The sequence below is a fragment of the Balaenoptera musculus genome, chromosome 6, assembly GCF_009873245.2.
Source record: "Balaenoptera musculus isolate JJ_BM4_2016_0621 chromosome 6, mBalMus1.pri.v3, whole genome shotgun sequence".
In the NCBI taxonomy this organism is placed as follows: Eukaryota; Metazoa; Chordata; class Mammalia; order Artiodactyla; family Balaenopteridae; genus Balaenoptera; species Balaenoptera musculus.
The window spans coordinates 116,248,555-116,273,302 of NC_045790.1; the positions used below are offsets into that span (position 1 = coordinate 116,248,555).

The 24,748-nt window shown below is 52.5% G+C and overlaps 1 protein-coding gene across 8 annotated transcripts in view; it reads left to right on the plus strand.

The window, feature by feature from the left end:
• Positions 1-24,748, plus strand: part of EHMT1 (euchromatic histone lysine methyltransferase 1) — a 153,263-nt gene that overhangs the window by 109,149 nt on the left and 19,366 nt on the right. For all 8 annotated transcript variants that reach the window (XM_036854506.1, XM_036854512.1, XM_036854508.1 and 5 more), the window contains 8 exons: positions 4,610-4,753; positions 5,538-5,764; positions 7,003-7,176; positions 8,302-8,384; positions 9,564-9,670; positions 14,864-14,986; positions 20,434-20,535; positions 22,098-22,202. In XM_036854506.1, the coding sequence (XP_036710401.1) occupies positions 4,610-4,753; positions 5,538-5,764; positions 7,003-7,176; positions 8,302-8,384; positions 9,564-9,670; positions 14,864-14,986; positions 20,434-20,535; positions 22,098-22,202 (1,065 nt within the window). The remainder of the gene's footprint in view (positions 1-4,609; positions 4,754-5,537; positions 5,765-7,002; positions 7,177-8,301; positions 8,385-9,563; positions 9,671-14,863; positions 14,987-20,433; positions 20,536-22,097; positions 22,203-24,748) is intronic.

Sequence of the window (24,748 nt, forward strand, 5' to 3'; positions counted from 1 at the left end):
GCTCCGCAATGGGAAAGGCCGCGACAGTGAGAGGCCCGTGCACCGCGATGAAGAGTGGCCCCCGCTCGCCGGAACTGGAGAAAGCCCTCGCACAGAAACGAAGACCCAACACACCCAAAAATAAATAAATAAATAAATTCATAAAATATCATTATGAACTCATATGTTTAAACAGATTTGACGGGTTCTAATCTTTCTGTCGTTGTTATTATTACTGTTAATATTATTACTTTTTAATTTTTATTTATTTATTATTATTTATTTTTGGCTGTGTTGGGTCTTTGTTTCTGTGCGAGGGCTTCCTCTAGTTGCGGCAAGCGGGGGCCACTCTTCATCGCGGTGCGTGGGCCTCTCACTGTCGCGGCCTCTCTCATTGCGGAGCACAGGCTCCAGATGCGCAGGCTCAGTAGTTGTGGCGCACGGGCCTAGTTGCTCCGCGGCATGTGGGATCCTCCCAGGCCAGGGCTCGAACCCGCGTCCCCTACACCGGCAGGCAGATTCTCAACCACTGTGCCACCAGGGAAGCCCTATTATTATTATTGAAGCTTCACCCTCCCCACCCCTTGGCCTGCAGGACCCTCTTCATATTGGACTCTTTTAGGGGATATGCATGGTCAAACTATTTCTGTAACGATACTAAAAAGTTAAGTGCCTTTTCACTTACTCTTTCACAGAGTGTACAGTGGCATTTTGTACGTTTACAAGACCTATGTAACTCAGGGAATGAGTGATTTTCATGGTGTTACAAAATCATTCACAGTGCAAGACACATGGATGGATTTTAGTGTAATGGTACTAAACTTGTGGACAGTGGATTGAGATTTTTACATTGCAGCAAATCTTTTTGAGAAACTACCCCTTGTAGAGTTTTGCTGTGGTGTCAGAGAAGAATGTCCACATTTGTCTGCTCTGAATGCAGAAGCAGATATGAGGTTCATCTGTCTTATTAAACCAGATATTAAAGAGTTTTGTGAACAATATAAAACAATGACATTTCTCATTAACTTTTTTAAAAGTAATTTTTTAATTAAAATACATTCTTTACATGATGGGTTTATTGCTATTTTTAAATAAATTAATATTTTAAAATTTTCTTTCTTAATTTCTAACATGGTAAATATTAATAGACGTACCCCATTTGGACAAAAGCTCTTTGGGACCTTTGGTAATTTTTAAGAGTATAAAAGAACACTGAACCCGGAGCTTTTGAGAACCACTGTTCTCGATGTTCTTTTCTTCATTTCTCTTGTCCCTGTCCTGCTCACTTTCAGCTCAGCTTTGTCCTGGTGTCCTCGTGCCCCGAACTAGAAGGGGTCCAGGCAGGTTGGGTTTGAGGGTTCCTGGCGGCTGGCCCGCACTGGCCCCAGGTCTTAGGCAGCCCCAGACTTGCTGGGATTGGGCAGGGTCTCTCCCAGGTCGCCTGCTCTTCTCAGCCCCAGGGAGGACCTTTTGGTACCTTGGTTCCCCCCTGTCCTTGGGTCCACGAGACACTGCCTCGCTGTGTCCCTCTTCCCCCATCCTCCCCCCTCCTCCTGCCCAGGCACCAGTGTCTAGCAGGCCCACCCTTACCCATTTGCATCCTGTGGCCTTTGGTTTTCATTTAAATGTCGTCTCTGGGTTTTGGTTTTGCTGTCTAGTTGCTCTGTTTTCTGTGGGATTCCAGGAAATTCTTAAGCTGCTGCTGTTTTGCCAAAAATATTTTTTCTCTTTCGATGCTCAGGTTGCCTCGGCCTTAGCTGGCAGCAGCCCCTCAGAGCTAATAGCTCCTTCGTCCTGTGTCTCCTTCCCATCAGCTTTATTGAGGCATAATTCACACACTCGAGGTCACCTTTCTGAGTGTGTGTCTCTGAGTCACATGAGTGACATGAGTGACTCAGATCACACGAGTGACACGTGTGACAGATGCACACGATCGTGCGACCAACACGCTCCTCTGATTTCTGTGCGAGGGAGGGGTGTTGACTCTTCAGCTCGGGCCGTTTTTACGTGACTCCTGTCTTCTTGGGGGTCGACTGTGTCCTTGGGGATTCGGGGTGTCTGGTGCTGACACAGGACGCCCCCCACCGCCGCCGGACCTGTGCTGCCTGTACGTTTGGAGGTCTCTTTAGACAGCATGTCCTGCACAGGGCCTGATAGTCTCCGTCTTCCCAGTGGTGTGTTTGGATCATCCCCATTGCACTTATCAGGGTAGCTGGGTTACAGTCTGACATCTTAATAGTGCTAAGAGTTATGCCATCTGTTCTTCCTTTTTCTTCATTTTCTGCCTCTTGGATTGAATTCCCCCCGCCCCTCGCTGCGCTGGGTCTTTGTTGTGGCATGCGGGATCTTTTGTTGTGGTGCGCGGGCTGCTCTCTAGTTGTGGCTCACAGGCTCCAGAGCGCGTGGGCTTAGTTGCCCCGAGGCATGTGAGATCTTAGTTCCCTGGACAGGGATCGAACTCGTGTCCCCTGCATTGGAAGGCGGATTCTTAACCACTGGACCACCGGGGAAGTCCCGGGTTGGAATTTTTTATGATTCCAATTTATTCTGCTGTTGGCTTTATTTTTTACGTATTTTCCTCACGTTTTCACCAGTTACTCTGGAGTTTCTAACATACATCCTTCGTTTATCACGGTCTTGCTTGAATTGATATCGTACCACTTAACATGTAATGTAAGACTCTTACATGCGTGGGCCCAAATCCTGTCTCCCATCTTTCGTCGTACGTTTCAGTTTCACATATGCTATTATTTTTGTACACGCTCATCTTTTAGACTGAGTAACCGTAATCATCTCTTGTTTCCCTTTATTTAAACTGCATCCAGAGCGAATTCTCTTTTGTTTGTTCGAAAAAGTCCTTGTTTTGCTTCCAATTTTGAGAGAGACTTTGATGGGTACAGAATTCTGGGCACTTAGAGACGCCGGTCGGTGTTGCCATCCGACAGTCCCGAGGAGAGGCCGCGGCCCTCGTCGCTGTGGTCCTCTGCGCTGACCTCTGAGCCTGAAGTGTGGGGTTGTGCTGCTCTCTCTTGGTGTTTGTCCTCTTTAGGTTTCTCTGAGCTTCTTGGACTTGTACCTGGTGTCTCTGTTTTCCTAGAAAATCAGTTCCTGCCCAGCGGCTCTTTATTTTTTCTCTTTCCCAAACCACTCACTCGACGCCGGCTCGTGGGATGTCGTCTCACAGCTGATGGGGGCTCCGCACTTGCGCTCTCTTCCCATTTTGGCGTCCGACGGTTTCTGTTGACCTTCCTCCTCGCTGAGTGTACTTGAGCCAGTCAGAGGCCTCTGCCTGTGTCTCCTGATGGCCTCGCGGGTCCTGGTGGTGGTGGTGGGGCGTCCTGGTGGCTGTTTGTTGCCCCCCACCCGCTGCTGGAGACCCTGAATGTCCGTGACGTGGGCTGCGGGTGGGTCTCAGGGTCCCTCCCCCCAAGCAACCCTTGGCCCCTTTTACTTTTCCTCCTGGGATTTTCTCCATGTTCTCAAATACCTGCTTTCTACCCTCCTTTCCTGACCTCTCCTTTGAGGTGTTGTCTGAAGGTTCTTACTGTGGGAGGGGTGCCCCCGCCCCCCGCACCGCGGTCTGCATCTGTCTGTCCCTCCCTCCGTCGGTCGAGGCGGGAGCCTCTTTGCTGTTTTCGTGGAAGCGTCCACAGCTGAGCCAGGGGTTTCCTCTCCTGAGCAACCTTTCCTTTTTCTCAGAGTTAGTAATTACCTCGTTTCTCATTGTTTTCTTTGTGCCTGTTACTGATTCCACCCCAAACTGATGGACTTGCTCACTTTGTAGGGTTTTCGGACACAGCGGTCCCTCTCAGCGGGGGGCGCGTTGCCTCAGCAGCTCCTTGAGGGAGGTTCCTGGGGGGAAGGTCTGGGCCGATCCTCTCCTGTCGTCGCGGCTTCACGGGCGCAGTTTCCTCTCATGTCCCGGTCACGTCCCCGTCTGCTTTGGGCCGTCCGCGTCTCGGGAGCCCCGGCCCCCCCTCTGGGTCCTCTCTGCGGAGCCTCCAGCCTTCTCACTTCTCCATTTTCCACATTTTTGACTTTTTGCTTTACTTTAGAAAATTCCCTCCGTCTCCCAGCGCTTCCATGGAAATTTCACTTCTCCCTCCTATCTGGTGCTGAGAGCTTGTTTTTGTGCCCTCCCTCGTGGCCTCCTGTTCCAGCCTCAGAGCTGCCTGGGCCCCTTTCCTGTCCCGTCCCGCCCCCATCTCTGGGCTCCATGGAGTCTCTGAGAACAGGCTCCCTTGAGGAACAGGCGAGGAGGAAGCCGGGGCTGGGGGCGCGTCGCCCGCACCAGCGGCCAGGAGGCGAGGGTCCTTGTTGGAAGGCGCCAGTGCGACAGCGGACGCGGGCGGGTTGCCTGAGTGCTGGTGGGTCCTGTGGATTCTCTGCCCTCCCCGCTGCTGGCCGTGCTCCTGGCATGTGTCCTGTTCCCTTCGATGCCCCAGCCCCCAGCCCAGACTGTTCTCCTCACACGGCCGCTGTGACCCCCTGGTCCGTGAACCGGCGGCACAGCCCCACATCACATCACGGAGGACCCGGCCGCCTTCCTGCTTTGATTTCCTGATCCCCACCCCCCCCACCTCCCGCCCTGTGGCATGGCAGTGGCTGACCCGGTCTCGTCTGATTGCAGCTGGGCCGGTGCACGAACAGCGTGGTCAAGCACGAGCTGATGCGCCCGTCCAGCAAGGCGCCGCTCCTGGTGCTGTGTGAAGACCACCGGGGCCGGATGGTGAAGCACCAGTGCTGTCCCGGCTGCGGCTACTTCTGCACCGCCGTGAGTGCCCGGCCCCCTCTCTCCTGCCCTTGGCCTCCGGGGGCACCTGGGCCCCCGGCTCCCTTCCTGCTGCTCACGTGTCTACCTAGGCAGGGCCGCCTGGCCCTCTACTGCGTCCTGCTCGCCAGTGCCTCCGGGACCTTCTCCATCAGTGACTTCATCCACAGAGGCTCACGTGGCTCACGTGGCCCGCGCTTGGTCTCCGTGTGGCCCTTTGTGCTGCTGGGCCCAGAGCCTCTCCCCAGGGGCTTCTCCGGACATCACACCTGTGCGCCCTCCCCATCCTCATCGTCCTTTTCTGCTTCTGCTGGAAAGAGGTTCCTGGGGAGAGTGCCACTCCAGCTGCTCCTCACCCCGGAGCCCTGGCCTGAGGTCGGGTCGCCTGAAGGGCCTGGTGTCGGGCGCTCTCTGCCAAGGGCTGTTGGTGGCACCTCCCTCCTCGGGCTTTTGCTTCTGGGAGTCTCTTCCCGGGTGTGTCTTCCGTGGGTCCGTCTTTGGACTTATGTGCAGCCTGTCCCCTGGTCAGAGCAGCTGGAGAGCGAGGCCTCGGGCTCCTCGGGGCGCGGGGATGGGGATTTTCTCTCCTTCAAATAGCATGTGTGTGGACATGCCTTGGGAGGGGCCCCGTGGACGCAGGGCATCATTTCTCCTCACCCGGAGAGGGGCTGGGAGCCCCCCGGGCTCTGGCTTCCTGCCCCCACACAGCGCTCAATTCTGGGCTTTGCTTGTTCTTTTGCGTATTAGCCCCAATTAAAAGAGTGATTCCTCGCCTTCCTGTTTTTAGGGTAATTTTATGGAATGTCAGCCCGAGAGCAGCATCTCTCACCGTTTCCACAAAGCCTGTGCCTCTCGCGTCAACAATGCCAGTTACTGCCCCCACTGTGGGGAGGAGACCGCCAAGGCCAAAGAGGTGACTGTCGCAAAAGCAGACACGACCTCCACCGTGACGCTGGCCCCCGGGCAGGAGAAGAGCTCCACGGTGGAAGGCAGGGCCGACACCACCACCGGCAGGTACGGTGTCCCCTGAGCCCTCAGAGTTCACCTGGCAATGCCCGTCTGTGATCGTTGCTCATGTCTTCCGACTTGCCAGACGTCTCCCAGCTGGCTCGCGCGCGCTGTGATTTCTGACGCGTGAGGCTGTGAGGCGTGCTGACTTTCGTCTGCTCGCTGCCACCGTGCACACGTCTCTTCTGCACTCAGTGTAGTTTGGTACATTTCTTTGCCTGTTTTTGAACCAGTATCACACCATCCTAATTGATGTGGTATCACAGTATTTTCGGTCGAAGCACAGTACTCCCATAGGTAGCTGTTAGTATACACCTGAAACATCAGCCCCTGTACCCACGTGTACCTGTGTGCGCCTGTCCCTACCCATCTGTACCTGTGCGCACCTGTCCCTACCCATCTGTACCTGTGTGTAGTGTATGATATGAAACATTAGTGTCAGCTGCTGTAGTCTGCTGTTACTGCGTCATGTTTTGGAGGCCCTAGCTGAACACAGAAGAAACAGTCTTTAAAAGAGAAGGATTGATATTGGAAACATATAATTTTCTTCTCAAAAGTGTTCAGTAGAAATAGCTGAAGAACTCATAAAGCTAAATGGAGTCAGTCAGCCAGAGGATCAGGTAAGAAAAGGTGTCAGAAGCCTTGTCCCCACCAGTGTGTCCAGCTAGAGGCCAGGGTGATGGAGAGAGAGGCTTTCAAAACAGCAACAAAACCCGTAACCTACCTAGGAAAAAGCAAGCGATATCACACTGATAAAAAAGGAAACTGTAAAACTTCACTGAAGGTCATTTAAGAGACTCGAATTGTAGACATTCAAAACTGAATATTGGAATGGTGTCGACTCCTTCGTATTATTCTGTATTAATTGTATTAATCTATAAATTTAATGATTTTTGAGTCAAAATTCCAAGGTGTCCCTTGCGTTGGGAGGGCAGTGGACTTTAGATTCAACCTGAAGTTCATTCGCTAAAGCATATTTGAACATTTGGCCAAAAGTCCTGGGAAAGCCGCCCTCACTTCTGAATGCCCTTTTTCTCTGGGATTTGATTCTGAGTTTGGGCTCTTCCCTCCAGGGGCTGAGCAGATAGATGGTCAGTGAACCTGAGGCCGTTTTCACGCTCAGAAGAGCAGCGCAGTTGGAGGGTCCGAGTGAATCATGTTTTGTGTTTTCGTTGGTTTCCACAAGAAGGGAGAGTTCCACGTCTCTAAAACTCAGAATTCCACTTATTTCTTCCTCCCCGAAGCACTGCTGGACCCCCGCTCTCAGAGGATGACAAGCCACAGAGCACAGCCCCCCAGGTGCCCGAGGCCTTCGACCCCATGGGGCCGGCCGGGCTGGGGAAACCAGCGCCCGGCCTCTCCCAGGGACCCGGGAAGGAGACCCTGGAGAGCGCACTCATCGCCCTGGACTCGGAGAAGTAAGGCCTGGCCCAGCCGCGCCCTGGCCTGGCACTCCCTTCCTGCAGGCCCCTCCCTCCGGGTCCTCCTGCGCGAGTCAGCTGCCGGCACTTCCGCGCGCGTCCTGGTCCCCCTGCGGGGTCCGGTGCTTGCCAGGGCCACACGCCCCAGCTGTCTGCGCCCCCAGGGCCGTGGCATTCCCAGGAGGTCGCCGAGGCCTCCCTTAGGTCTCCTGTTAGCATTGGCCATCAGGACCGTGCACCTTCTTTTCCGTTATTTCGGGAAACGATTGCAGGTTACTGTCCGTTACGCTAGGAGCAAAGTGACCCTCTGAAGGCATAGCGAGGACAGTCCTGGGAGGCTCTGGCACACGTTTCCCTAGACACGCTGACCGTGGCTCTGACCTCAGGACGTTAGAGCCAGTGCCACTCTGTGGCTGCTCGTCTGTGAAAGGAGAGTTTGGAGCAGGTGGCCCCTTGGTTGTCCCTGCGGCTCCCATTACTGCAGCCCAGCTGTGGCTCTGCAGGAGGGCCTGGTGCCCCGACCCATGAGCCCACAGGTGTGCACTGGTCATGGGGTTCCACGGTCAGGGCTCCGGCCAGGCCGTGCGGCTCCCTCCCTCAGAGCTGCACCTTCCTGCCTTGCTTCTCGAGAAGTTGTAGCGTTGGGACACGGTCCTGAGTCCCCACGGCTTTTTCTCTGTCCGCCTCCAGCCTGGTCTCTGGCCCTGGTCTTACGGTGACTGTCCAGCCCCCTGCCCTACTCACCGGGTCCAGACTCTGTACCGTGAAGAGGGTGGGTGTAGCTGGGTGTGACACGCTGCCCCCACCACCTCGGGGGTCCCTTGACCTCATGCTATAGAGAAGCAGCTCGCTCTGTGCCCTGCACGGAATGCAGAGCCTCAGGAACCATTCTCGTGCTGTGGGTGAAGGAGATGGTCACTAATTTTGGCTGTTTTTACTGTGAGATGCCTGGTGGGTGTGGCATCCTTGACCTTGAGGCTGGGCAGGTGGGCCCAGCCCAGGCCTTCCAGCCTGCAGGTGCTGTGTGTGTGTGTGTGTGTCTGTCTGTCTGTGTGTGTGTGTGTGTGTGTGTGTGTGTGGTGGGGAGCCTGTGCTTACTGCTGTCTTGTGCTCTCTCCGCAGACCCAAGAAGCTCCGCTTCCACCCGAAGCAGCTGTACTTCTCGGCCCGGCAAGGGGAGCTGCAGAAGGTGCTGCTCATGCTGGGTAGGTGGCCGCACCTGTCAGCGCCTCTCGGTCACTGCCCGCTGTGTCCTGCTCTGTCCCGTTTCTCTGGCTGGTGCACACAGGCCGCCTCTGGTGTTCAGCCCGTTCGCAGTGTTCGTGCTCAGTCACGTGCCCTCCCCATCCACATCATCCTTTTCTGCTTCTGCTGAAAAGAGGTTCCCGGGGAGAGTGCTGCTCTGGAAGTATTCTCTAGGAGTTCCTCGTTTTTTTTTTTTTTTTGTACGGGTCTTACTTGCGGCACGTGGAATCTTTGTTGCCGCATGCGGGCTCTTAGTTGGGGCATGCGGGATTTAGTTCCCTGACCAGGCATCGAACCTGGGCCCCCTGCACTGGGAGTGCAGAGTCTTAACCACTGGACCACCAGGGAAGTCCCAGGAATTCCCCGTTTTTAAACAGGGATTAAGTATGTGATTATTAGATGAAGAAGAGACGTCGACTCCATGAAAGCAGAGTTAGCCAGCTGGGCTGTTGTGCCGTGCGGATGGAGTTGGCGCCCTCGTGTGCAGGGTGCGGCCCTTCTGGCACTTGTGTTTTCAGTGTGTACCTGCCTTTGTGGGTTTTTAACACCTGAAAATGTACTGGTCGGGTCCTTCCCAGCTCCGTCTCCTGCTGAGCAAGGGACAGCGCTTTGATTCTGAGCTCACAGCGTAGGCTTGATTCCTCTGGCTGGAAAAGGCTGATTAAGAATCCTTTTACTTGACAGTTAAGTCAAGAAAGAAGCTTAATGGTTTGCTCTGAAAAAAAAAAAGGTTTTATTTTATGTTGACTGAAATGGCGATTTTAATCATTTTCCTCGTGGACCTTGTGCGATGCCGAGTTCGCCTCGCTGCTCCGTGGTTGGCCTTGTAGCCCGTCTCCACTCCAGGCTGGGAGCTGTGCTCAGCAACCGCCTTCCCTTTGGGCCTGGCCTGGGGGTCCTGCTCCCTGTGGAGCATCCATCCTGGGGCCCCTCCACCCTCACGCTCGGGCCCGGGCCTGGGGACGGGAGAGACGGGGGAGCCCAGAGTTAGATGAGGGTGTCTAGGAGGAGCGCAGGTGCTGGGGGTCTCTGACCACAGGCCTGCCTGTCGGTTCCGCCTGGAGCCTTGCCAGCCCTTGCGCCATCGCGGGCTCTGGGGGCTGCACCTGCGGTAACTGGCACCTCCTGTTTGTTTGCAGTTGATGGGATCGACCCCAACTTCAAGATGGAGCACCAGAACAAGCGCTCGCCCCTGCACGCTGCGGCGGAGGCCGGCCACGTGGACATCTGTCACATGCTGATTCAGGTCAGACGCGGTCTTCTCAGGGCCACCAAAGCGAGACAGCCTGGCCTGGGTCCCGAGAGCCGGGCAGCCCAGCGGTGCCGGAGGCTCCCAGGCCCACCCGCCCTGGCTCTGCCCAGTGCCCTCAGCGCCTCCGCTGCCTCTCTTGCCAGTCACGCCGCCTCTGGAAATGGCGCACTGCCTTTCGGTGTTTGACTTGTTGTTCTAGTTCGTTTGGGTTTTTAGTGTCACCGACTTCCTGGTGTGGGAGGGTTTAGCTCAGGCGTGCACACATGCCTCCGCCTACCCCCCGCCCTGCGCCAAGAGCTTGCGTTCCGTGGTCGTGTAAATGTGTCCTGGACCGATCCCCCCACCAATCCACCCCGAGCAGACAGACTGGCCCTGTGTCATCTGGGAAGCACGTTGCCCACCCTGGGACTGCCGCTGCTCTGGGACATCCCTCCCCTGGCCCGTGTTGGGGCCCCTGTTTCCCGGAGGCCACCTTTAAGCCAGGTGTTTATCTCTGGACCCTTCAGGAAATTTCCTTTCACCCGTGGGTCTGGAGTTTCCCCACAGCCCAGGTTCAGGTCTGGGAGATTTTCTGTCTGGGCTCCAGGTCCCTCCGCAAGCGCCTGTGTTTACCTGTTGCACCTTCTGGACTCACGCTTTGTCCAGCTTTTCTGGGCGGTGCTCTCGGCCTGACCCTCGGCTCCTCTCGGGGTCTCGCCTGTGCTGCCACGTTTTTCTGTAGCCTCTGGGTCTTCCCACAGTGTTTGGAAGCTTTATACCGGTCTGTTCATTCTGGTCTTTCTTATTTCAGGTTTCCCTCAAATGCCTGGTGGATCCTGTTTGTTTGTAAAGGAAGGGACTGAAGTGCCGGTGGTGGGCTCTTGGCTGGGGCCCGTCAGCTGGAGGTTTTCGTGTCGGGTGGGCTTCGGGATGGCTCTGTGTCTGGAGAGGACCGTCCTCTGGGCATCTCTGTTGGGGCCCTGGGCGGACACCCCCCTCCCCCAGGTCTCTTGTCTAGTCACGGCTGCTCTGTGTCACCATCGGCCTGGAGTGTCTGCTTCTTCCTCTTCTCACCTGTGCTATGTGCACAGACTAAGATGTGATTGTGTGAAGTGTGGAGCCTGCTTTTGCACTGGTGTTGTACAGTGGGGTTACCTGTTGGTTTAGATTTCTAACAACCGAGACCCATTTGTCAGACCCCTCCCAACTTTGGCTCACGCCAGAGGCGCCGTTTGGACAGATCTCTTTAAATAGCATGTAGCCAGCTTCTAAAAAGCTCTATCTGACAGCCTGGGTATTTTAATAGGAATCTTCAGTCTACTTATGCTTACTGTAATTTCTGACATTTAAAATTTATTTCTAATTTCTTATATTGTAGTTTTGATTCTCAGCCTCTTAAAACAAATATTTCTTTTTTTTTTTTTTTCCTCTCCTTTGCTGCCTTCTTTTGGGTTGACTTTTGTTTTGTCTCATTTCCTTTCTCTTTATTTGCTTGGAAGTTATAGTCTTTGCTTTCTTGCCTCCAGAGGTCACTCTGTGATTCTAACAAGTGGCTGTTACTTGCTCAGTCTTGAGACAGAGGGAGGAGGAGGAGGGGGAGAAAGGACGAGGAAGGAGGAGGAGGGAGGAGGAGGAAGGAGAGGAGGAGGAGGAGGAGGGAGAAGAAGGAGAGGAGGAGGAGGAGGGAGAGGAGGAGGAGGAGGGAGAAGAAGGAGAGGAGGAGGAGGAGGGAGAGGAGGAGGAGGAGGGAGAAGAAGGAGAGGAGGAGGAGGAAGGAGAGGAGGAGGAGGAGGAGGGAGAGGAAGGAGGAGGAGGGAGGAGGAGGCAGGAGAGGAGGAGGAGGAGGGGGAGAAAGGATGAGGAAGGAGGAGGAGGGAGGAGGAGGAGGGGGAGTAAGGATGAGGAAGGAGGAGGAGGGAGAAAGGATGAGGAAGGATGAGGAGGAGGGGGAGAAAGGATGAGGAAGGAGGAGGAGGGAGGAGGAGGAGGAGGGAGAGGAGGAGGAGGAGGGAGAGGAAGGAGGAGGAGGAAGAAGAGGCAGAGGGAGAGGAAGGAGGAGGAGGAAGGAGAGGAAGAAGAGGAGGAGGAAGGAGGAGGAGGAAGAAGAAGAGGAGGAGGGGGGAACAATTGATGGTCTTCTGACTTTATTCTTCCTTTGGAAAAGGTAGTTTCACACTCCTTTGAAAGAATCTATTCCCCCCACCCCCAACTTTTTTTTTTTTAACATAAAAACGTGTGTGAGATACATACAGAAAAATCATTGAAACGTAAACGTCTTGGTTAATGAATGGTTCTAAAGGGACCCGGCCTGATCTGCTTGCCCCGCAGAAGCACCATGTGTCCCTCCCCCGTGGCAGCTCTCCTAGCCTGTGTTGTGACGATCAGGTGTGTGTGTTTCTGTGCGCTCACCGCCCCACAGAGATCCTCAACCCCATGGCTCAGCTCTGTCCACTTCTAAACCTCACACAGTGTGAATTCTTTGTCTGCCTCTTTCATTCAAAGAGCAAAAGCCTGAGTCATTCACTGATCCGCTGCCCCATTTCCTGCTTCTCCCCACTGGCCGTGATAGTGGAAGACTGTCCGGGTCAAAGAACGCAGGAGCTCTGTGCTCTGTTTTGCAGCTTCTTGTGAGTTGTAAACTATTGCAGAATAAAACGTTATGTATTTTGGAAAAAAACCAATGCTTTATACATCAGCGATCTTTATGACTCTACTGTCTGCCCGGAGCCTGGAGGTGTGACCGTCTGACACCACTTCAGATTAGATTGTCAGCCTGGTGGTTAATTTGGTGACCCAGGCTGCAGACTCCCCGACTTGGGGGCTGTGCTCTTGTGTCCTTTTCTCCCCTAGAACCCATCCGACGTGGGACAGATTTCCTCTGCTTTGCCCCGAATCCGAGGGTATTGTTTCTTGGAGGCGCAGCTTTGGTGGGTGCCCACCTCATGTGCCCTCCTGCGGCTGGGCTCTGGCCCTGGCCCCAGGCAGCAGGCACCCTCGCTCACGCTCCGGGTCAGTGGAGGAGCACCTGTGAGGAGTGGTTTGGGTATTTCCCAGCCTGTTTAATTTTCATGCCGAGGTCTCGCTGGAAACAGCTCTATCCAGGCAACTGCAGCACAGTGGCCCTGCTGCAGGTGGACACTTGATTTAAATAACAACATTAAACGAAACCCCAGCAGGATGCATTCTGGGGCGCTCGGGTGGACGTCCGGTGTGCGGGGGCACGAGGTCAGGGGCAGCTGTGCTGGTCGCCGCCCCTGACACCCTCCGGTACCCTTGGCCAGGCCCAGCCTTTGGCCGGCACCGGGCACACCCATGGTTGGAGTGACGTGCCGCGCGGCTCTCCGGGCCCGGGCCTGGATGTGTCCCCATTTGTGGTCACTGCTTTGAGTTCTCCCACCTGGGCCTCCGTCTGCTCCCCGGCTCTGTCCCGTCCTGTCCCTCTGTGTTAGTGTTTGCTTGCGTCTGGGGTCCATCTCGCCTGCTTTGCTTTTACCTGCTCTGCGGGCCGTGAGCCCAGGAGGCATCTTCTAATAGGAAAATATGCGTTTTCTAGCAGTCATGGGCCCAGAAGGGAGGGACAGAGCGACAACCGCTGCCCTGCCCCCCAGGAGCCCAGGACGTGCTGTGGGCTGTGCTCGCCCCGCACCTCCCGGGCCCTCTGTCCCCTCTGGGTGGAGGCCCTCCTCCCGCCTCCTTCCGTGTCTCAGATCTCTCCGCGTTGTCTCCTGGCCACCCTGCCTCTTCTGGTGATGATCACTGGCCTTTGGGCTGACTTCCCTGGTGTGGTCCTGGGTTGCCCACGTGTCCCTGTGCAGGGCCTCTGTGCTGGCGGGCGGGGCCGTCACTGGCCGGCGCGGGTTTCACACGAGCACACGGAGCAGCCGTCCTCACACTACCTGGGTGTCGGGTGGGGGGCCTGGCCCTCGGACCCCGACCCTCTGCACCGTGCGGCCCGTGGCTCTGCTCTTGGTCATCCGCCCGTCCGGGCCTCTCAGACGTGGGCCCAGTCGGGGGCTGCCCGGCCTGTGGGCCCCTCCCTCCGGGCCGTCCCCTGGGCAGGCTTGTGGCCCGGGCTCTCGCACCCCTGGGTATTCAGGGTGGTTTTGGGGTGGGGGGGGTCTTGCCAAGTGTGTGCACGCAGTTACAGGCGGCGCCTGGCCTTTCACCGGCAGAGGACACATCCTGGCCTGTGCAGCCTGGCAGAGCGTGGCCGACCCCACGCTGGCCGCGTTAGCGCTACTCAGACCCCCACCCCGCACCTTTATCGCGTGTGCTTTTCCAAGTTTCGTTGTTAAAGTTAGCTGCTTTAACTGGATTCCAGCTGGAATCCTGGCTCTACCTCACCCTCAGGTTGGGCCGTCTGACCTGTGTCCCCCACTCGTCTCCTACCTGGACGCCCCTGCTCTCTGACGTTAGCTCTGCTCCGTGGGAACAGCCGAGTCTCCTTCACCGTCCCTGACCACCTCAGTTCCCCTGGCTTTCCATGTGTACCATTCTAGGTCTATTTTTAAATTTCTTACTAAACTGGGTCATTTTTGTTTTTTAATTGCTAGTAGTAAAAACAATACTACTTTCAGCCTTATAAGTATTAGCTCTTTTAAAATGTTCAACTGCCAAACACTTGCTTTGCTGTTAGTGGAAAACCCACTTTAAGGTTGGGCGTTTTCAGTTTCAAACAGACGATTTACCCAAGTGTACCTGCTGGCTCATTGGTTTTCAAGTACACACTCCATTGGAAAATACACCCTGGAAATGAGTTTTTGTTCAGTTTATTTTGGCAAGTGTTTAGAACAGCCGGAGACAGAGGCCTCTGAGGCCCCTGAGCTAGGGCCCCACGGTCACTGCAGGCTGGGCTACCGCCTGCCTCCTGGCCCTGCCTTGCTGAGTCCCCGTCAGCACCCCTTCTTTGCCTGCTCTGGGGTCTTACCTTCTTTCTTATTTCTAAAGGTGCTGTCACTAATGTTACTGTAAGCATTTTTACCCAATTAGCTTAGAAATGAAATGCTCTTCTTGAACTAAAGGTTTGATAGTTACAGAATAATCATGTCTCTGAATTCTGCTTTGGGTGATTCAGGCTTAGTCGATAGAAAGACTTAATGTAGCCCCTGAGACCCCTCCATTTCCAAGTGCTGAGCCTGGGAAACGTTTCCTCACTGGGTGTGGCTGCGGTGGCAGCTCTCACACCTGAGCTGTCCCTCTTTTCACCAGGCGGGCGCCAACATCGACACCTGCTCAGAGGACCAGAGGACCCCGCTGATGGAGGCGGCAGAAAACAACCACTTAGACGCGGTGAAGTACCTCATCAAGGCCGGGGCCCTCGTGGATCCGAAGGTACTCACTGCTCAGAAGCACACCCGTTTCATGTAGAGGCTCCTCGTAAAGAGGAACAGGGCCGGTTCCTTGCTGGAACGTCTTCAGCAACTGGTAGCCACCAGGCATCCACCGGGTTGTCTGGAAGTAGGTAGTTCACCTTACTTGGTTACTGGTTTATTTGTGGAAGATACTAGTGAGCACTGGATCCACTATGCCTGACGGTAGTCAAGCATCTGATAAGGAGTTTGTGTGCAGAGGTGTTCAGCTTCCTTCTTTGGATAGGCACACCTTCTCTCTTCTGTCTTCTATTCGGAGCAGTTAGGCAAGAAAGAGAAATAGAAGGCATCCAAATTGGGAAGGGGGAAGAAAAATGATCTCTGTTCACAGATGACATGATCTTATATGTAAAAAATCATAAAGAATCCACACAAAAAATTGTTAGTACTAATAAATACATTAGGAAAGTTGTGAGATACCAAATCAGTACAGAAATATCAGTTGTATTTCTATACACTTGTGATGAACTATCCGAAAAGGAAATTAAGAAAACAATTCCATTTACAATAGCATTGAGAAGAATAAAATACTTAGGAATAAACTTAACCAAGGAAGCGAAAGATTTGTACACTAAAAAATGCTGAAAGAAATTAAAGAAGACACAGATAAATGGAAATTATCTGGTGTTCATGGATTGGAAGAGGACAGTACATTCCTCCCTCAGTATCTGTGGGGGATTGATTCCAGGACCCCTGCAGATACCAACCCGCCGATGGTCGAGTCCCTTAATAGTACAGTCAGCCCTCCATATCCGTGGGTTCTGCATCCGTGGATACTGAGTCCCGAGTGTATTGTTAAAATGTTGTTGCTACCAAGAACGATCTACAGATTCAGTGCAATCCCTATCAGAATCCCAATGCCTTTTTTTTACAGCTTATAGAAAAACCTGTCCTAAAATTCATAGGGAACCTTGAGGGACGCTGAACAACCAAAACAATCTTGCAAAAGAACAAAGCTGGAGGCCTCACACTTCCTGACTTCAAAACTTATGACAGAGCTACAGTAATCAAAACCACGTGGTACCGGCCTAGAGACAGACATATAGAACAGTGAATAGAGTGCCCAGAAATAAACCCTCACAGATACGATCAAGTGATTACTGTTAAGGGGGCCCAGAGCATCCAGTGGCAGGAGAGAGCGTCTTCACAAGTGCTGGGAAAACTGGACTTCCACATGCAGAAGGATGAGGTTACAGTGTATCCAGAAATTAACTCAAAGGGGATCAAAGACCTAAACTTAAGAGCTAAAATCGTAAAACTCTTGGAAGAAAACAGGAAAATCTGTATGACATTGGATTTGGCAATGATTTCTTGGGTATGACACCAAAAGCACAGACAATAAAAGGAAAAACTAGATAACTTAAACTTCATCAAAATTAATAAACTTTTGTCCAACAAAGGACACTATTCAAGAGAGTGAAGAGGCAACCCACAGAAGGGGAAGATATTCATAAATTCTGTATCTGACAGGGCTTTACTATCCAGAATATATTGACAAGTCCTACCACTCAATAACAAACTCCAGCCCAGCTCAAAAATGGGCAGAGTGTGAGTAGACATTTCTCCAGAGAAGATACTTGAATGGCCAGTTAGCACATGAAAAGATGTTCAGCATCATTAGTCACTAGGGAAATGCAATCAAAACCATGGTGAGACCCTCAGGACAACTGTTATCTAAAAATCAGAAAATAAGTGCTAGCAAAGATGTGGAGAAATTGGAATTCTCATATATTGCTGGTGGAAACGTAACATGATGCAGTTAACTGTGGAAAGCAGTTTGGTGGCTCCTCAAACAGTGAAACATAGAATTACTATATGATCCAGCAATTCCAATCCAGGGTATGTACCCAAAGAAACAGGAAGCAAGGACACGGACAGTTATGTACACACCTTGTTCACAGCATTGTTTACAGTAACTAAAAGGTGGAAGCAACCCAGTGTCCATTGACGGGCGATGGATAAGCCAGATGTGGTCCATCCATACGATGGAGTGTTATTCAGCCTTACCTCAAAAAGGAAGGAAATTCTGACAAAGGCTGCAACACGGGTGAACTTGAGAACATTATGCTGAGTGAAAGAAGCCAGACACAGAAGGACGAATATTGTATGATTCCACTTATGTGCGGAACCTGGGACAGGCAGATTTAGAGACTGAAAGTAGATTGGAGGTTACCCGGGGTGAGGGGGGGATACTGTTGCTGAGTGGTGACGGAGCTTCTGCCTGGGCTGATGGACAGGCTTTGAGAATAGAGTGTGGTGATGGTACAGCTCTGTGAAAGCAATTCATGTTGCCACTGAATCACTCTAAAATGGTTAAAAGGGCAAGTTTTATGTCATATACACACACATGCAATAACAATAAAAATGCTAAATGTTACAGTCCTTCAAATTAATACACATTTTTTCCAGCAAAAAAATGATCGTTCTGTTCATACTAATTTATCAACTCCTTTTTCCCATCAAATTAAGTTCTCACTCTTTTTTCTATGTCATTAAATATTCTATAACATTATTTCAAGTGGCTGTGTTGTATTTCATGATATAATTTGTATCATTTTTTTAGATTTGCTGATTGTTTAATATTTATGTTATTTTCAGTTTTTATTGTACACAGTGCTTCAACAGACATTTCATAGCTAAATCTTGGCACGTTTGATTTCTTTAAGACAGATTTCTGGGTGTGTGTGTGGAATTGCTAGATCAGAATATATAATCGTTTTTAAGGCTTTTGCTCCCTCTCTCTGAATTGCATCCGGGAGCGTCTGAGCATTCGTTTCCCTGTACTCTTACCAGTGCCGATCATTACGGTTAAAAAAAAATTAACAATTTGATATGCAAAAATGATTATTTACTTGTTTTTTTACTATTTTAATTTGCTTCTCTCAAAGTGAACTTTTTTTGTATATAGTTATTTACATTTGTTGTGAATATTTTTTCAAGCTGGTATTTAGTCCTTTGCTTTTGGTGGTTTTTGAGATCTGGAAACCTTTAGTTTTTCTATGACTATCTATAGATAACTGTTATTAATCCTCTCCGTTAGGATGGGTGGGTGAGTTCTGCCCAGTTCTCGGCCAGGGGACGATTTCCCAGCCTCGTCACAGGAGCCAGCGCCCAAGCAAAGCACCACTGAAGAGGCAAGAGGTCAGTGTTCAGGGCTTTACAGAAGCAGCTGGAGCCTGCAGGACAAGTGATTGGAGGAGGTCTGGAGTAGAGAGTTCACCGGTGAGCTTGTTAGCAGCACTCTGGGTGCTGTAGAAGAAAGGGTCCTTGAAATCCAAGACCAATCAGAGAAACCATTCTGTCTGAAAAGCAGACTAGGACAACATTGAGCTGTCTGATGTGTAATTGGAGTCCCAGAAAGGAGAGAAAACCCAGTGGAAAAAAATTTATTGAAGGAAAAATGGTCATAAATTTCCCACATTTGGTGAAAAATAACCTACAGATTCAAGAAACTCAGCAAACCCCAAGCTGGATAAATACTAAGGCTGCCACACCTAAATACATCATGTTAAACTGCTGAAAACCTTAACACAGCCCCAGAAAAACAACACAATACGTGTAAGCGAACATTATGAAAATTTGCCAACTTTGCATTTGAAACGACGGAGGCCAGGAGACAATGGAGTGATATTCTTATTGCGCTAAAAGGGAAGAAAAAAAACTCAAAAAAATTGTCAGCCCAGAATGCTACAGCCAGTAAAAGCGTCCTTCAGAAAGCACTTGTGAAATAAAACATTTTCAGGTACACAAAAGCTGATAGGACTTACCAGCAGGTTTACACTAAAGCTTGTGGGAGGAAAATCCCGTTCTTGGGGATAATGAAAATACTAGAAATGGTAAATACTTGTTTTCTTTAAATTTCTTAAAGGACAAAGGCTGCTTAAAGCAAGAAGAATATTATAAGATGGAGTTTACACAAACTTGGAAGTAAGACAGGACAGCGGGAGCACAGGGGGAGCCAGTGGTGGATGTGAGCAGGGTCCTCGGGTTTTAGTTCTTTCCTGGGAGGGAATAAGTACTGACCTAAGTGGATGGGAAAGTTGAAGGTTGTGATCCCTACAGAACATTAAGGAAATAATTTCAAAGGAGTATAGCTTTAAGGAAAACTTTTTAAAAAGCTAGTAGAAAAAGTAAAACGGAATGTTAAAGAATACTTGTGTAACTAAAAAGCAGGAAAAGAGGAATAGAAACAGATAGGACAAATAGGAAGGTGGTCATCTAACCCTAAAACCATGTCGTAATTATATCCAGTGTCAGAGGACAAGCCCTCCAGCCAAGGGCAGATGTTGGTCTGAGCCAGTGAGCAGGCGAGAACCAGCTCTGCTTCCCTGGAGAACACACGCTAACACACGGACCAGGCTTGGGTGAGCAGGGTCAGGGCACACGTCAGGCACGTGGCAAACAGAAGAATCAAAGACAAAAGGCAAAATTACAGAACTTTCGGAGGTTAAGAGGGAAGATTAGCTTTGTGATTCCAGCGTCGGGAAAGATTTCTTCAACAAGACAAAAGTACAAAAATGATTGATAAAGTCAAATGCATTAGAATTCAGAATTTCTGATCAACAAAAGATGTCACAAGGTACAACATGAAGGGCAGCTACAACCGGGAGAGGGTTTTACAGCCAGAGGGCATCAGGGTCTCCTACAGATGAAAGAAAGTAACTGGAAGCAATGGGTGAGGAAGGTGACCAGGCAGTTCCCTGGAGAGGAGATGTGTGACCGGGATATGCTGGGAAGGCGCCTGCCTTTCAAGCACCTGAGACACCCCATTCCCTGGCCGTAGAATCCCATGAAGTCCACAGCTGAGCCCACCTGGGGGAGTAGCACACGTGTGTCATTGTTGGGGGGGGTCTCGGTGTTGGGGGGACCCCGTGGGCAACTCTTGCACGAGGAATCCGGGAAACGTATTGCAATGTTTGGTGAATATTGGTGAAAAACAACGAGTCTTCCTCGACCAGATGCACAAACTGGGCTAGTTTTACATCAGTTGACATAAGTGAACTAGTGCTATGTGTTCTCTACAAAGTGAAATCTCCAAACCATAACGTTGAACTAAATATGAATTGCAGACAGGTATATGATATATTATTTATAGACAATTTAAAAACATAAAACCGTCATTTATGGATACATGCACATGTAGCAAAAGTATCAAGAGTGGTGTCAGCATAATAGTCGTTGCATTCAGACTGGTGATCTGGAAGGAGCCTTTTTGTTGAGATGGTTCAGTTAACGTGGCACCCTTAGTGTCCTTGAAAAGATGGAGCTAAAAGCCATCTAGGAGGTGTGCCCGGCGGCCAGCGGACGCAACCTGGAGGTGGTCAGGCGCCGTGACGAGTGTCAGGCTGCACGGCGAGCTTGCCCCATCACGCTGTGATTTCTCGGGACCTAAATGCATTTGTGTTGCAGGACGCAGAGGGCTCCACCTGTTTGCACCTGGCTGCCAAGAAAGGCCACTATGATGTGGTTCAGTATCTGCTTTCCAATGGGCAAATGGATGTCAACTGTCAGGTAAACCACCTCGTCCACTCGTGACAGCACCTGACGGGCTGGCCAGAGGCGTGGTCCTCCTCCGTGATAATCCTGGCCCCTTCCACCCCCCGAGGCACCCCACCCCCCACCCCTGCCAGGTCCTGGAAGGCCTGGCCCCATCCTCCGCCCCCGTCCACCTCCCTCCTGCCCCGCCCACTGGCCGCTCGCCAAGCTCTGTGCCGCTGCCCGGCTGGAGGCTTGTCCTGAGGTGTCCGCCTGGGCTGCCCTGGTCTCCTTGTGGCCTGTGTTCAGATGCTGCTACACAGCAGGGTCTCTGGCCTCCTGTGTGCCGTGCCGCCCCCGTGGCACCTCACTGTCCCCCCCAGCACTGACCACTGTCGCACATTCCACCTCCTCCCCTGTGTGTTTTCTTCTTGTGCACCTGCTGTCAGGACCCCGGGGTGGTGTTCGTGTGACCTGCAGTGCCTGGTTACAGAGCAGGTCCTGTGCGTGTCTGCTGAGCGAGTGAGTGGCTGGGGAGAGCCAATGAGGGTGGGGCCTTCTAACTCACCAGGGTCCCCTCCTGTTCTCTGAGACCCCGTTCCGCTCCCCAGGACCCCCCCCTCATGACTTGAAGCTCTGGGATGACCATCTCCCATCACAGCGCCCCGCCCCCCCATCTTCTGGCCCAGCCATTGCCGCTAACCCAGCTCCCGTGCCCACCACCCTGACTGTGAGACCCTCCCAGACGGACCAGAAATGCAGCTCCCTGCAGTGTGGTTTGTCCAACCTCTGTTCTAGTGGGGTCCACGGGCCCCCTTCCCCTGTGTTGGTTTTTTATCTCCCACTCGGTCGGGTTTTGTGAGTTTCTCCCCCGAAGCTGGGCTGTGTTGCCCCTGCCGTGTCCCCAGTGCCCATGGTAGGCCTGCAGGGACCATCTCGCTTTAGTCATGGAGGCCGTGTGCATCCACCAAGAAAATGTGGCGACTGGAAAGTGGCGAATGTTGTGCTAGAGTGTTTGCAGAGTAGGAACTGGCACCATAATACTCGTTTCTTAAGAGTCGCCTCCGGGCTGGAGCGGCAGACAGCCAGCTCATGAGAGCCATGGTCCAGCCTGCAGGGGGCTCAGCCCCGGTGAGCTGCTGCTCCAGCCCTTAGAGAAGGGGCTGGGACTTTTCATGGCCTCCATTCATCTCTGGGCCTGATGTCCATCCGTCTGTCTGTCTGTAGTTCTTGGCTGTTGCTCCTGCTTCGTGCGTGGAGTCTGTCCTGGGACCAGAAGGGTGGGCAGGCGCGTCCCGGTCAGTGCTTCCCGCCAGCCGGGCACAGACTCTGCAGCTGGGTCTGCTCCGCGGCCTTCTGGCCTTTTTCTTAGGTGACGCTGTCACGTGCGCACAGGTGTGTCGAGTTGCCCGGTGGACCCAGCCTGCTCGCTGAGATCCCCAGGCAGCGCTCTGAGCCTCAGTTTCCTCCAACAAAATGGGGACTCAGGCTGGCTCCCGCCCCCCGGGACCTCCTTGCAGGTCCCAAGTGATGAGGTGCCTCACGCCTTGTGTCTCTAGGAGCTGTGATGGATGTTTGTTTCTTTCTTTTGAAATTAGGATGATGGTGGCTGGACGCCCATGATTTGGGCCACTGAGTATAAGCACGTGGACCTTGTGAAACTGCTGCTGTCCAAGGGGTCTGACATCAACATCCGGGACAACGTGAGTCTCCCCCCGGGGAGGTGCACCCTGGAGGACTGGGGACGGGTGTGTCGGGTGGCAGTGTCCTGGCGCCTGCCTGTGGCTCTGACCTCTTCCCATTGAGTCGCCAGCCATGTGTTGACCCAGTGCGGTTTCCAGTGGTTATTCTGTGTGTCAGCCAGCTGCTGGATGTGAACCGAGGGACACAGGTCCCTGAGACCTGCCCCTCGGGCAGAGCTGCATTTTTAGAGGTTTTTAGAGACACTGACTCCCATGTCTGTGGTGGCGTCCGAGACCACAGGGCCCACCCCACACCTGGGCCAAGGTCGGGGGACTCGCCAGTCCCTCTGGGAACAGCCCTCCGCTGTGTATCAGTGGGGCTGTTTGGCCACAGGCAGCACCAGGCACATCTGATGAACTCAAAGCGGTATTTCTCGGGCGGGCTTCAGGGACCCACAGAACCGGTCGGGTGGTAGGGCTGACAGAGTTGGGGGGCTGCTCTGGCACAAGCCCCTGTGCTGCTTCTCAGGCGGAGGGACAGGGCTCCTGGGACACAGACAGGGTGTGGCCTGCGGAGCTGTGTCCACCTTTACAGAGTTACCCAAGCCATAAGTAGGAAGTCTAGCCACACACTCATTAAACTGATAATGGAATAAGGCAGGAAGGTGTGCCCACCCCTCAGTTCGGAGCCCTTAGTGGACTGTTTGAAGAAAGGATGGGAGCAGTGGCTGGTCGGTCCTCCTGGCTGCTCCACGTGAGGACCCTCCCACACCCAGAAAACAGGAGCAGCGGCTCCCAGCCGAGGGCCGGGCACGGCTGGTTGGGGACGTCTTTGCCAACTCCACAGAGCTGGGCCCTGGGACATGAGAGCAGCTGAGGGCCGGGAAACCCTGGGGGCTTCAGGTGAGGGTGGCGCGGAGGGAGGCGACAAGGTCCAGGGAAGCTACAGCACACGGCAGTCACACTCTGCCTTGTTCCTCGAGGGATGGGCTCATGGTTTGGAGCAGCCTGGGCCCTGGGTGCTCGGGCGGGAGTGGACCGGCTGGGCCCACGGGCAGCGCATGGACTCGCAGCATCCAGCAGTGTAGGCCCTGGTGGTTCTGAGGGATTGGAAGAACTGATTGAGTCGTGTTTGTTATTTATGTGATGAAACAAGTCACTGTTTTATTTCAACAGCTTCATTGAAGTATGACTGGCGGACTGTGCTAGTTAAAGTGTACAATTAGATAAATTCTAACCTAGCCACCATCACGCAACCAGGACAGTGGATGTCACTTCCTGCTAGGTTTCCTCCTGCGCCTCCTAACGTAACCAGCCCGCCTGCTTCCTGTCGCAGCTGGGCCCCCCTCAGCCTCGCTCCTCGTAGTCCCGTCCGAGTGTGGGTCCCCCTCCCTTTCTGTGGCTGCGAGAGGCCGTCCGCTTGCTTGTCCTGCGCCTGTGGACCGTGGCCGGGCTCCCTGCTCAGGTGCCGCCACTCCTGTGGGTGCAGCCGTTTCCAGGGTAGGAGGGTCTGGTTCCTTCACAGTCTCCCCAGCACTTAATGTAGTCGGTCTCTATCTTCTTTGGTGAAGGATCTGTTCAGGTGTTTTGCTCATTTTTTACTGGATTGTTTATTTTCTTATTCTCTAGTTTGGAGAGTTTTTGTGTATTCTGGATGCAAGTCCTTTACCAGATAATGTGTCTCATAAATCCTAACCATTGTCTTTGGAGGAGCACATGTTTCTAATTTTGGTGAAGTCCAGTTTATCAGGTATTTTTTGTATGTATCATGTGAAATCACTGCCAAACCCATGACCGTAGAGACTCTCTGTGTTTTCAATCGCAGTTCCTTAGGTTTAGGTGTTAATGTTCATATGTGGTGGGAGGTAGGGATCAGGCTCTCTCTTCTGCTGTGTGGGCCTCTAGCTGCTCCAGCAGGGTGTTTAGAAAGCAGCCTTTCTCCCTAGATTGGCTTTGCCCTGTGGCTGGACTCAGTCTTCTGGGCCTTGACCTGGGGTCTGTCTTAGTGCTGGGGTTGTGCTCTCTTGATGAATGCAGCTTCAGGACCTGTAAGGAGAACCTTCCAGTATTAGCTTCCATTTCTCCCTCCCCAGCTTTATGCTGTTCCTCTCGTGCATTTTACTAAATAAACATCACAGTACAGTGTTGTTTGTTTAAACAACGGTGACCTTTGGAAAAGGCTATAATAATCCTGGCGTGTCAGCTCCCGTGGTCACCTCTTCCTCAGGTCCGTCCATCCACTGCTGTTTGCTTCTGTGCATCTAATGTCCGTTAGCATTTCCTGCTGTGCTGGGCGGCTTGTGATGGATTCTTTCAGCTTTTTAATGCCTGCGAAGTCCTTATTTTCCTTCACTTTTAAAAAAAAATTAATCTATTTATTTATTTATTTATTTTTGGCTGCATTGGGTCTTTGTTGCTGTGCGCGGGCTTCCTCTAGTTGTGGAGAGCGGGGGCTACTCTTTGTTGTGGTGCGTGGGCTTCTCATCGTGGTGGCTTCTCTTGTTGCGGAGCACGGGCTCTAGGCGCATGGGCTTCAGTAGCTGTGGCATGTGGGCTCAGTAGTGTGG